The sequence below is a fragment of the Salvia splendens genome, chromosome 6 (assembly GCF_004379255.2).
Source record: "Salvia splendens isolate huo1 chromosome 6, SspV2, whole genome shotgun sequence".
NCBI lineage: Eukaryota > Viridiplantae > Streptophyta > Magnoliopsida > Lamiales > Lamiaceae > Salvia > Salvia splendens.
The window spans coordinates 10,271,051-10,282,950 of record NC_056037.1 but is presented as its reverse complement, the minus strand read 5'-3'; the positions used below and the strand labels follow the sequence as shown (position 1 = coordinate 10,282,950).

At 34.4% G+C, this 11,900-nt stretch overlaps 3 protein-coding genes across 5 annotated transcripts; 2 read left to right on the top strand and 1 right to left on the bottom strand.

Annotated features, from left to right (window-relative positions):
• The first annotated feature begins 396 nt into the window (after positions 1-396).
• On the top strand, positions 397-6,103 carry LOC121807869 (protein FAM214A-like). 3 transcript variants are annotated; one of them, XM_042208213.1, is made up of 7 exons: positions 397-598; positions 1,137-2,785; positions 2,885-3,136; positions 3,563-3,643; positions 3,981-4,080; positions 4,234-4,442; positions 5,843-6,103. In XM_042208213.1, the coding sequence occupies exons 3-7, from the start codon at positions 3,116-3,118 to the stop codon at positions 5,897-5,899; spliced, it is 468 nt and encodes a 155-aa protein (XP_042064147.1). In that variant the 5' UTR covers positions 397-598; positions 1,137-2,785; positions 2,885-3,115; the 3' UTR covers positions 5,900-6,103. The 3 variants fall into 3 exon arrangements, with proteins under 3 accessions (XP_042064147.1, XP_042064149.1, XP_042064148.1); XM_042208214.1 differs by lacking the exon at positions 397-598 and adding an exon at positions 630-1,003; XM_042208215.1 differs by lacking the exon at positions 3,563-3,643 and having other exon boundaries at positions 403-598.
• A 117-nt stretch (positions 6,104-6,220) lies between these two features.
• LOC121807870 (CASP-like protein 1F2) lies at positions 6,221-7,683 on the top strand. The gene is made up of 3 exons (XM_042208216.1): positions 6,221-7,119; positions 7,196-7,319; positions 7,421-7,683. The coding sequence occupies exons 1-3, from the start codon at positions 6,938-6,940 to the stop codon at positions 7,646-7,648; spliced, it is 534 nt and encodes a 177-aa protein (XP_042064150.1). The 5' UTR covers positions 6,221-6,937; the 3' UTR covers positions 7,649-7,683.
• A 654-nt stretch (positions 7,684-8,337) lies between these two features.
• LOC121807423 (transcription factor bHLH137-like) lies at positions 8,338-10,644 on the bottom strand. Its single transcript, XM_042207648.1, has 8 exons — positions 10,429-10,644; positions 10,217-10,345; positions 10,021-10,086; positions 9,841-9,909; positions 9,657-9,746; positions 9,438-9,560; positions 8,886-8,999; positions 8,338-8,785 (listed from the first exon to the last, which is right to left on the bottom strand). The coding sequence occupies exons 1-7, from the start codon at positions 10,588-10,590 to the stop codon at positions 8,901-8,903; spliced, it is 738 nt and encodes a 245-aa protein (XP_042063582.1). The 5' UTR covers positions 10,591-10,644; the 3' UTR covers positions 8,338-8,785; positions 8,886-8,900.
• Positions 10,645-11,900: the final 1,256 nt, after the last annotated feature.

The window sequence follows — 11,900 nt, the reverse complement described above, 5'->3', positions numbered from 1 at the left end:
CTAACAATCTCAAATGAAATCAATGTAAATTTACACAAATATCACCTTAAATTCAACTTGGATGAAATTCGATTTTATTAGAAATTAGATGCACATTAATAAATTCATATATTTTGTCCTTAAAGTTGACTACAAAGACAGTGATATAACTATTGTATTTTTTTTATCATTAGCCCATTTCGATGTGATTCTCGTCTTTTAAAAATAGAAATTCTTTCTTTTATATCTTCTAAAATTAGAAATTTTACTTTTTTTTAAATTTAATGAGATGGGACCTATTAACTGTTCTTTTACTAATTTTATATTATAACCCGTGTAATTTTAAATGTTTTAATGTTAGGGGACTGGATGGAATATTATTGTGAACGAAAAAACAAATAAGTAGATTGAAGTGATTGATAGGTTATATACTTACATATATACTCAATTGGATTTCTATCGTTTGGAAAGAAACAGATAAAAACGAGACGCCGCTGGCAGAATTTAGGATTGCAAGATTCACTGCATTCTTTTCGTTTTCAAATCACTTTCCCAAACGTAAACCCCTTTTGTAATCCGATTAAAAATCCGTCATTTCCGATATTTGCAATCTGAACTGGTGGGTCTTTTCAATACATGTGTTTTAATGAATTTTTTTGCACAATTTTGTGGTAAAAAAGCAATATTTGCTGGTTTCTGACATTGATTGAGCTCTTCTTGGTTGCGTTAAAGACCATCTGAGTTTCTGGGTTGTCATTTTCATTTTTGGGATTGTATGCCATTTAAAGGAGCTTGATTACTATTATTGAAAATGAATCACTGATCGTCTACCTCTAACTTTCATGGGTTTGGGATGGTTTATCTAAAGTTCAAGTCTTTGTTTTATTTTGCTACTGTAATTTTTGGCAATGATGCTCAGATGGATTGCTTTCTCTTTCAGTCTAAGATTGAGCTTTGGATTGGTGTGAACATAAATTATTGTAACATCTCTTTTAGCAAATCCGATAAGAATATACTCTTTTTGGTACTTTTCCACTGTAAAACTGAGTTGAAATTACTTTGTAGTGTAACTGCAAACACGTGTTATTTTGCCTCTATTTAGTTGTCATTCAGTAGATGAACTACATGGTTAACCAGCTCTTTTTGCTTCTTTTCAGGATAGATTGTGATTTTTCTGAGTGAATAGATGATTTCGTGGTTTTTCTCCTTGTACGATACAGAAGGCAATGCATATTATGCTACCTGTTCTGCTTCTTATTTTGCTTTACGTCTAAGTTTGGCTGCCGGTATATTTGAAGGGACTCCAACTGGAAAGGCCTTGCGTCGGGTGGATAGATGAAAAGCCATCTAGAGATATAGTTGAAGTTTATGTTGGATTGTGTACAATACTTGGAAACAGAGGAATATTATAAGCATGTTCTTTGGACTCTTGATGATTTCCGGTTATTGGTTTTCTTGTATTCTTTTAAGAGGATAAAGACCGTTATTTGGTTTAATCAGCTGCAACTAGTTAGTGCATCTACTTGTAGGTTGTGGGGGTCAAGTAAAGAGTGAAACGAGTAAGCTGGTCTGTCAGAATGGGTTTGCCTCAAGTTCCATCAGGAAATGTAGCTGATGAAGTGTCTACTTCAGGGAGCTCAATGGTGCAGATACCCACACGGTTTGGTGGTGCAGGAAGCTTTGGTGTGAGCGAGAGGCACATTAGGCAGTCAAACAATTGCATGACTGATTTTCCATGCTCTTCATTTGGGGAACGTACAAAGGATTGTGGTACGGTTAGTTTGCCTCAAGATGGCGTGCCCAATTTGCAAAAATTGAGGATTGAATCTATTGACAGAACTACCTTCTTGCCACGTCCTGGTGAAAAGAACATTCAAACTCCTGCTTCAAGGATTGTGGGTTTTGAGCCTAACGGGCTCATGAACTGTACCAATAAGGATGAAGACAAGCATCTGGGGTACTATAACTTGCAATGCAAATGAGAACTCGAGTTCAATGATTAGGAAAAGGCTATTGTCGCCTTTGAATGGCTTGGCTCTGCCCAATGAATTTGGGGGTGAGCGTCTGGAAATTGGGAACACATCCTACCTCAAGGATTTCCACTTAAGAGGAGGTAGTCATGGCATTACCCTGAAAGAGTATAAAAAAGCTCACATTGGTAATTTGGACCACGGCAGTCCACCAAGTTGGTCTATACCTATCTTTTCAAGGAGTAGTAGTCTATCAGAAGAAGATTGTGACGTCAACTGCAGGATCATCACTGATGGGCCCCCTTGTTAGAAAATCATGGATATATGTATCAAAATCTCATCTCATCATACAACAGTATTACATGTTATAATGGAAAAATAGAGACACCCTCTAAGGATAGAGCAGTGAGTATATCACAGGATGCTCTAGTCTCCACTCTGTTATCTCTATCTCCTCTTGGACCAAGATTTTGTGGGAAAATAAGAAATTCTCAAGGATCTAGGGATCCCAAAAGGGAGTTTGATGAGAGCTGCATAACATTTAAAGATGTCAAACAGTCTCTTAAAGGAACTATTCCGAGCTTTGTGTCGTTTCATAGGGATGAGAATGTCATCATGTCAAGCAGAGAGCTTGAACAAGATGAAGATTTCTTATTGAAGTTGATCAATTAACACCGGAGAGTTTGATATCCATTCACGGACATAATAGAAAGTTTACTACTCAAAATGCAAAAATAGGTAGATCCCTGAGTGGATTATCAGTCAGAAGGTCGTTAGTTGGCTCATTCGAGGAATCACTGTTATCTGGTAGGTTCGCTTCTGGGATTGCCAACCAGGTACCTTTATTCCCTGTTACCACTGATTATCTAAATCTGATCTAATGCAGTCTGTAAGCTGTCTGAATTTCGCATAACTTTGTTATTTGTCTTGTGCAGAAAATTGATGGTTTCCTTGCAGTACTGAATATTACCGGAGGAAAATTCTCACCTCATCCACAGAAACTTCCATTTTCTGTAACTAGTGTTGATGGTGATAACTACTTATTATACTACTCATCTATAGATCTTTCTGTACATTCCTCTTCAAACAAATGTGAATGTCCAGCACTGAAGAGAAGCCTCTGTGCAAATGGCTCCTCTGATGACAAAGCTCGCCTGAAAATACCTATGAAGGGCCGGTTGCAATTGGTATTCTCTCTGTCTGCATTACTACCATTTTATTTTCTTGATTTTTCTTCTAACCATTGGCTTTTCAAGCCTTCAAGAATCAAGATGCACTGACAATTTCTCACCTGATGTATTTTTATTTTGTTAATTTTCTCTGCTAAATATTTTATATCTATTGGCTCTTTTGATATGGTGGGAATTATGGAGGACTATTGATTGTTTGAAAAAGGATAACTTTCCTTCATAGCGGTTTACGATTGGGGTTTGTATGACATAGCTATGTATTCCAGTGTATTGTTTTTTACCTGGTTTCAGTGCTTGACACTTTGAAAACTTGTTGTCTACCTTTTTGCAAGTCTTGGCTTGTTGTTTCTCAACTGAGACGGTTGCTGCAACCTGCAATTTGAGTTTCGCAAATATACCTATAATAAGAAAGCTTCACTGCAGGTCCTTAGCAATCCAGAAAGAACACCAATTCATACATTCTTCTGTAACTATGATTTGAGTGACATGCCTGCTGGCACAAAGGAGAGTTTGAAGCTTCTGAAATCAAACGAAGAGATTATTTTATTCTTTAATCTGCTGCTTACTGCCTTCACCACAGTAACATCTTTTGATTCAATTATTTTTGTGTTACAAAATGATTATGTTTTCCTCATATTATCTTGGATTTCAACTGTTAAGGGTAATGCATGCTTCTGCAACTGTTAAGGGTAATGCATGCTTCTGTTTCCTGTAAGACGAAGCAGTTCACATCAGTTGATATGAAGTTAAAACTTAAGAATTATGTCAGATCATTTTCGATCAGTCCATAACTTTTGACCAGCAATAGTTTGACATCTAATGTGTCCTATTCAACTTATAGACATTTCTCAGACAAAAGGCCACTTTGGCTGTTGATAGAGGTGGACAGAAAGATTCTGGTGCAACGAATGAGGGATCAGTCCCCACGCTTTCTGTATCAGGTGATTCTTTACAGCAGAGGACACTTTGTACTGATGCATGCAGCTTGTTAGAGAATGATTGCAGTCATAAAGATAACATTTCTTTTAGTTTGTCTGGTGGAAATAAAAGTAAATCTGTAAGCTGCCGCTCAAAGATTAATAAGAATGCTACAGGTACCGGTGTTCTGCGTTATGCGGTACATCTCCGTTTCATTTTCCCCCACTCGAAGAAGAGCTTAAAAAATTGTATGAAATCTAAATCCGGCCCATCCTCCCTGCCGTCAAGTAACAACATGGATTGTCAAGGAGAACGCCGGTTTTACTTGTATAATGAGATGAGAGTCGTGTTCCCTCAGCGCCATTCAGATTCTGATGAGGGCAAGGTATGTGCATTTTTTAATTATCACGTCACATGTTTATAATACAGAACAAGTGACCCCCCCCCCCCACACCTGGTGGACAAGGTTTCTTATGCACCCTCCTGGTATCGTAACCTTGTCTTAGCATCACTGTTTGATCTATATTGATGGATGAGGTGTTTGATGATCTCCTGAAACGAGATGTTAGTATCTTAGTAGCTACTTTCTCATAGGATGATAGGAATGGAGATTTCCTGACATTATTTTCTAATAAAATATCGTGTTAGAATGTTAGTGCTCCTCAGGTATCTATGTTGTCATAGCAATCTTATACGCTCCATGATCTTACTTATCGTAGTTAGAAACATTATTCTTCTAATTGAACTAATTTGGTTTCCACATTGATTTATTTATGTTGACTAGTATTGAATTATTTTTGATGCACTTCTCTGATTATTTCTTATATTTGCTATAAACCTGTGCACACAGACCATGCCTACGATAAGATGATGTCCGAATGTTATAATCATCTTACAATTTCAAACTTATATCTATTAGGAACTAGTATCACTCCATATAAACTTCAATACTTAAAATTTTCTGAACAAGTTAGGCAAAAAGTGATCATTTTTTGTAGTCACAGAGTCAATTTCCTGCTTAGAGGTCCTATAGTTCTTTGATGAAAAACGTCTCCCGTATCATTTCCACAAGAGATGGATGTATGGAGTTCTCCTAAAGTTGTCCTTTTTCACCCTGTGCCCAACCTAGTAACTAGTAACTTCAAACTTGAATAACACCTAAAGGTGCATATTTCCTTATAATCGTGTGTAGCTTGAACTTTGCCTGGTTGAATAATGCATATGAGGTTCTGATAATAAGTGACTCAATCTTAAATTTAAGCGATTAAATTATCAAGAACACCAAAGAAGGCTTGTTAAAAGGCCAATGTGGTTAGGGTGGTGACTGGTGATATGTTGAGAACCAGTAGATAAATCACAGGAAATAACATGTTGAACTTTTGGTTGGAAACTAAGAAGAGGAGAGCCTTGCCAATAATGCTATGCGCTTGGGCATTATTTCTGTCATCTTCGATTCTTAGTGTTTAGGAACTAAGTGTCATTGAAACTGGAATCATTGGATTGGAAATTATGCATCTTTCTTGGCTCTGCAGTCTGCACATACTCTAAGTCTCTAATGCCTCGTGATATTGAAAGAGGCGCAGATAAATCGTTCATAAAGTTTTTCCTTTTCCATGATTTGAATTCTGTTTCTGTATGATTTCTTGTTTGACATGAATGCTTTGTGCTGCTTGATTCTCCACAATTTGCATCTGCATTTTCATTCATGCTTTGTTAGCTCGCTTTTATCTCGTTTTCCCTACATGGAGCTCTTCCAGTAACAAGTGATTGAATTTGTTGGTGTAGTTGCAAGTGGAATATGATTATCCATCGAATCCTAAGTATTTCGACATCAGTCAATAACATCCTTGTTTCCATGATTTCCCGATTCCAGTATATATTTCTTTGTACATACATGATAGTTGCCGTAGATGCTGCTAAATGGGTCACCAAAACCCACATCACATGTAAATTCATGCCAATAATATGTTGCTTGTGTTGTACAAACTGCACATTCAACATCTATTTATCCACAAAATAAATTTATGTTGGATTGTGATATTGCCATTCAAATTTCTACTTTTTAAAGTAGATAGTAGTAGTAGTATAATTTTAAAATTTAAGCAATGTAAGTAGATGTGTAATGTTAGTAGAATTGAATGAATAAGACTAAGTTGATGTACCCAGCGAATCATTTTGTTTAGTTAAAGCTGAGCATCCCAGTTTCTATTTTCCACTAATGTTCCATTTTTACGCTTAACATAAATTTAAAAAAAATTCAATCTATTGTTATGGTATTCAAATAAGAATATACTTGGTGTCAATTCGACGAACACTCCAGGGAAATTTGCATTTTCTCTTAGTTTACATTTAGCCTGAAAAATAGACTATAAATTTGTTATATAATTAGGTCAGAAGAGAAACTATATTTTTTGGAGAACTGCATGCTAAACAATACGTTTTGCCATTTTCAGTCCAGCCATTAGAATTAGTTCACTTCTACTTTTAGAAATTGTTCCACCACACTACATACTACTGGCGTGAAACTATTTTTCATATTCTATCTCATATTTTACGAATTTGGTATTAAAACTCGTGTTATTTTTAAAGTCTTTTTAAAGGTAGGATAGGATGGAGTATACTTCATTGATTTATCCCATGATTTGAAGTAAACACTTTTATTATCCGATCACTAAAACTTTATCCATATTTAACATTGATCGCTAATTTCCAACGTGAAGAAACAACAACACTAAAAGTATGCATTAAAATAAAAATCAAAACTAGGGCCTATAAATTGTGGGCTGGTAGGTACTTTTATCTTTTCACAGTTAGTCCATAAAAGTGCTATATATACACCCCAACAATTCCCATTTCTTCATTATCTAATCCATAGTTAGAATGGCAATCTCCAAAGACAACCTCAACACCCCAAAATCTCACTATGCATCACAAATCATGCTCAGAATATTGGCCATTGCAACTACCCTCTCTGCTGCATGCCTAATGATCACCAACAAGCAAGCCACGCTTGTCTTCGGAATCCAAGTCGATGCCCGTTACTCTTATTCCCCCGCTTTCAAGTACTATCATTCAAACCCTAAACAATAATATATACACGCATTTCTTTGTTTTTATAATATCATGTATATATTGCAGGTTTTACGCATTCGCAAATATTGTTGCGTTTGCACTGTCAGTTTTGTCACTGATTGCCGTGTTCTTGATGGAGAGAAAGCCACTCAACTCAACCTACTACTTCTGCTTATTCCTCCATGACTTGGTATACTTTAACCTCAATTCAAAATTTCAAATCACCTCCTTTTAGATATAGTATAGATATATTAACAGCTGTGTTTGTTTTTGTGTTTAATCTTTCAACAGATGATTACTGTTTTGTTAATGGCTGGATTAGGGGCCGCGATGGCGATTGCATATGTGGGCAAATTCGGCAACTCCCACACCGGTTGGATGCAGATTTGTGATCATTTTGGCAAGTTTTGCAACACAGTAATTGCTTCTTCAGTTGTTGGATTCTTGGGACTTTTTGTTTATTTAATCCTCACTATCGTCTCCGCTAACCAATCAAGGAAAATCCCACCTTCAATTTAAAGCTAGATTTCTCTATGTAATATTAATTGTGTTGATTTGTTGGCATATTAATTATATGTATGTATGGGTTTGGCCGAATACGATAGCTTGTCTCTTCAATTACGATCATACTTAATAAAATCATTCCTTTTTATTGCTTGTTTTATTGAACTCAAATACCACCTTACTTGTTATAAATTTGGTTACGTTAAAAACCACATGAAACTAGAATATCTCATTTAATTTTGTTAAATATGGGTAAAATACGAATATTAAGTATGATACACGATAAAAGGTACATGCATGAATGGGGGAAAAATCACATGTGATTGCTAAAAAGTTATATATCCCCTGAAATTTCTTCTCAATTTACTATTTTTTCTTCTCTCTTTATTAAAACATATTTTCGGCTTCAAGTTATATTCCTTTCTCTATCATAGCACTGCCGCTACAGTTTGTTTTCTATATCTATATATCTCTTTTTTCATTTTTGTAACTTCGGAAAAATGAACCTCTGGAGTCTTCTTTTGATTTTTTTTTTGTATGGGATATAAATTTGTCTTTATATACTCCGTGTAAAAATAGAACTAGATAGACATATATACACAAATTTAGTTAAATGATAGTAGTATAATATACAAGATAACAACAAAGTTACGAAAAATAAAATTAAAGCAAAACAGAAATTAAACTTTTACGATTTTGAATTTTCTTTACATACACAAAATAAAAATTAAAGTACAATTTTTTATATCTATACCTAGCTAAATTTGAATATTCTATTGTCCCTAGCTATTACGTACATACAAAATTACAACATTTCCTTAGATGACCATTTAAGGCTATAGTCGAAACAGAATAAGTGCAATAAATAATTAACAGCCAAATGATTGTTAATTACCACATAAAAAAAAACTATTCCTGCTATATTACAATATTCTTGACCACTAGCAACTGCCTAAAATTCTAACAACCACAACCTTGATTATGGGTGCAGAAGTTATGTTGCATACAAAGGATCTCAAAAGTGAAAGATTTGCTGATTACTGGCTCAAGATTCCGAGTTTCTTTTAGCACCACAATTTGATACCGCAGACAAGAGTAACCAGCCTTCAATTTAATTACTTTCTTTGCTCCTTTTTGTTTGACCAAGACCATCTGAAAATTGTAACCACACAAATTGAAATTGTTTATAATAAAATGAAATCTAAGAAAAATAAATAAATTGTTAATACAAATGAATGGTATGAGTTCCTACCAAATGGTTGGGTTTTTACATCAACGGGAAAGAAAACAAGTTGTTGATGATTCCTGACTGATTATTAATTCTCTGTCTTTGCTCATCCACTTCCCACCAAGCCTGTCTATCACCCTGAAAATGTTGTCAATTTTATTCATGTTAGACATACTTATGTAACAAACTAATTAATTATATTTATATAACACTACAAAAAAAACGCATATTATTGAAGGAATTACTGAAATTTCAAGAATTAGTGACGGATAAGTGGCTGGAAATTTTCTGTCACTAATTAGTGACAGAATCGTCCGTCACTCATCCGAATTTTCTATGGTAGCCGCCTTATATTTCCGTCATTGTAATCTTAGTGACGGATTTATCCGTCACTAATATTTTTACTAACATTCTTTTTATTGACGGATCTGTCAATAATTAATCTGTCACGAAATCTGTTAAGTGCTTGAATTTCACTGATTAGTGACGGAATTATCCGTCACTAAATTGTAATTTTTTTGTAGTGTAAAATATACTAACATTAATTTATGAAAAAATATAGATGTGTGTGTGTACCTGGGATAGAGCATTTGGAATCTGGGACAAGAGAGAAGAATTAACAGAATTATCTAAGACTAGATAGGAATTGGCTGTTGTGGGGCTGCCTGCTGGCAATGGTGATGCCAAGCTATTTAAATTCTGCATGCATTTATTGGGCAAAGAAAAAAAAGTTTAAATTTTTTGGTCAAACGCTATCATGATGATATTAATTGAAGGAACATATATTCTACGTACCTGATAATCAGGTCGTACGATGAATGGTTCAAAGTCCATACCAAAATCATAGAAGATGGGATTCACAGATGCAAGCTTCATTGAAAGAAACTGCAAAACAGACAAGAAACTTAATTTCTCCACAAAATGCATGTATATAATACAACTATTAGAATACTCTCTGAATATATTATTAAATAATGACCTCAACTTGATTTTGGAGTGATTGGACATAGTTTATAGTTTCATCCAACATGGGGGCCTTTCCAGTTACCTGTTCATCACTCAAACCACATGACTATGTCAGGAGTTGAAATTTAAAGAGACATATATAAATAAAACAAATAGTAGACAATAATATGAAGACAAATTTAATGAATTTGACCTTGTCACAACCAGGAACAAGAGTTTGTAGTAGCTTCATTCTCTCACTTATTTTCTCCCTCCGCACCTAAAACAAAAACAAAAAGAAAGAAACCCATAAATTTTCATATAAAATAGTTGAATACCTCCACAATAATAAAGATTAATTAAACTATTAAAAAAAGCAAAGATGATTTTTAGTTTTTATATGCATATACCCTCTCAGCAAGACTATGGCTATCAGTTGCTTGGCCCCTCCTTGTTCTTACATGAATATAACCTTTTTCTTCTTCTTTCTTATCCTCACATTTCTCCTGCTTCTTCCCTTTCACTAATTCTCTCAAATCCTGCAAATCCAAACAAATTATTTTATGTAATTAATTTTTCACAGTTCCTGGGAAATTAAATCCAGGAGATATTAAAATTGAACCTTGGAGTGAGCAGAATTGGATTTCCTCTTCTTGTTGAAAGGGGAAATGCATTTGGGGTTTAAAACTGAGGAATGGTTGATATTATCTAAGGGTGAGAGTGTTGTAGCATGATGAGGATTGATGAATACGGCATTGTTTGGATCATGAAAAAGGGCACACATGTTACTAATGGTGGTGGAAGATGAAGAGTTGTTTTGCTTTGCCAAGAAGGCTGAAGAAAGTGGTGATTTTTATGAATAACAAGATATTGTGGCATCTCAGCTTTATATAAGGGAGAAAGATAGAAAAGACCAAGACTTTTGCTAAAATCCTCTTGCCCATGCAGTTACATTTCATATTTGACTGGTCTAGCTTAGTATTATTTAAATAGAGAAAATTAAATATCAATTCTTTCATTTTTCTTTTTGATGTCATCATGAAAACGTAATCAATCAAAGACCATTATACTATATTAATTAAAACGTACTAGTTTAATTAAAGTAGTAGTACAAAAAATGGGAATTATTTTATCATGAATTAACTACCGTTTGTGCAAATCATGGTGGGTGGGGGTAGAACATGTAGTTTCATTTGGAGATGACCTTATCCAAACAATCGTCTAATTTTATGAAGCTTTTAAACATGTAAAACAAATCACATATAGCAAAATTCAAAGTATTGGTGGGGAGGGGCCATGGCCCCCTCCCCTCTTCTTCCGCCATTGCAGCAAGGCTGGTTTGAAGCAATTGAAATAGCCATGCCATGCTCATTGCTGTTAAGCTTTTTTCTATATTAAATTTTGTCAGACTTATTGAATCAAACCATTTCACAAATTACTCGTATGTAGAGTCACTACTAAGCTCGTTGATATTTTTTCTTTTCTTTAATTTTTCAAATGTATTACCTATGAATTGGGGTGATATACAGGAGTATAATATATATAGTACCCCCCCCCCCAACATTAATATCACTTCTCAATTACTATCATCTAGGGTCGGCCCTCAATAGAACCGTCACTGTCTTCAACCCAAGCACATTGATTGGTCTAGACTAAATTAATGCTAGGAATTAAACTACATATATATACTAATAGCATGCCCACATAGAGGCTAACTCTTCCAAATATGGTAACTACAACCAATTAGAGATTATATGATTTTTAGAGATCTAATAGTTTCTAATAGTGTCATCTATAATTTGTTTCTAATAGGGCATAAGATAGTAATATGAATGTAGTATATTAAAAATATCAACACATGCAATGACATGAGTATGTCAACACAGTTTTATGTTGACATTGTACATGAATTATATCGACATATTATGGTTGATATGTTGATATTCAACCGATAATCAATATATATGAAAAATCGCAAAAATTTTATCAAATTTTACCTTCCGAAGATATGCAAATAGGATATCGTTAGAATCTTTATAAAATTATATTTGATTTGATATATGTTGTGTGAAAATAATTCAGATCGAGATAGTT

Bases quoted from the DNA above. Each gene is read 5' to 3' on its own strand.
- LOC121807869 (XM_042208213.1), top strand. From the start codon at position 3,116: ATGAAGGGCCGGTTGCAATTG. The intron at 3,137-3,562 runs GTATTCTCTCTG...GCTTCACTGCAG, and splicing joins TGAAGGGCCGGTTGCAATTG to GTCCTTAGCAATCCAGAAAG. The intron at 4,443-5,842 runs GTATGTGCATTT...TTGTTGGTGTAG, and splicing joins CAGATTCTGATGAGGGCAAG to TTGCAAGTGGAATATGATTA.
- LOC121807870 (XM_042208216.1), top strand. From the start codon at position 6,938: ATGGCAATCTCCAAAGACAACCTCAACACCCCAAAATCTCACTATGCA. The intron at 7,120-7,195 runs GTACTATCATTC...TATATATTGCAG, and splicing joins TCTTATTCCCCCGCTTTCAA to GTTTTACGCATTCGCAAATA. The intron at 7,320-7,420 runs GTATACTTTAAC...ATCTTTCAACAG, and splicing joins GCTTATTCCTCCATGACTTG to ATGATTACTGTTTTGTTAAT.
- LOC121807423 (XM_042207648.1), bottom strand. From the start codon at position 10,590: ATGTGTGCCCTTTTTCATGATCCAAACAATGCCGTATTCATCAATCCT. The intron at 10,087-10,216 runs GTATATGCATAT...TTTTTGTTTTAG, and splicing joins GCCATAGTCTTGCTGAGAGG to GTGCGGAGGGAGAAAATAAG. The intron at 9,561-9,656 runs GTACGTAGAATA...AAATGCATGCAG, and splicing joins TCGTACGACCTGATTATCAG to AATTTAAATAGCTTGGCATC.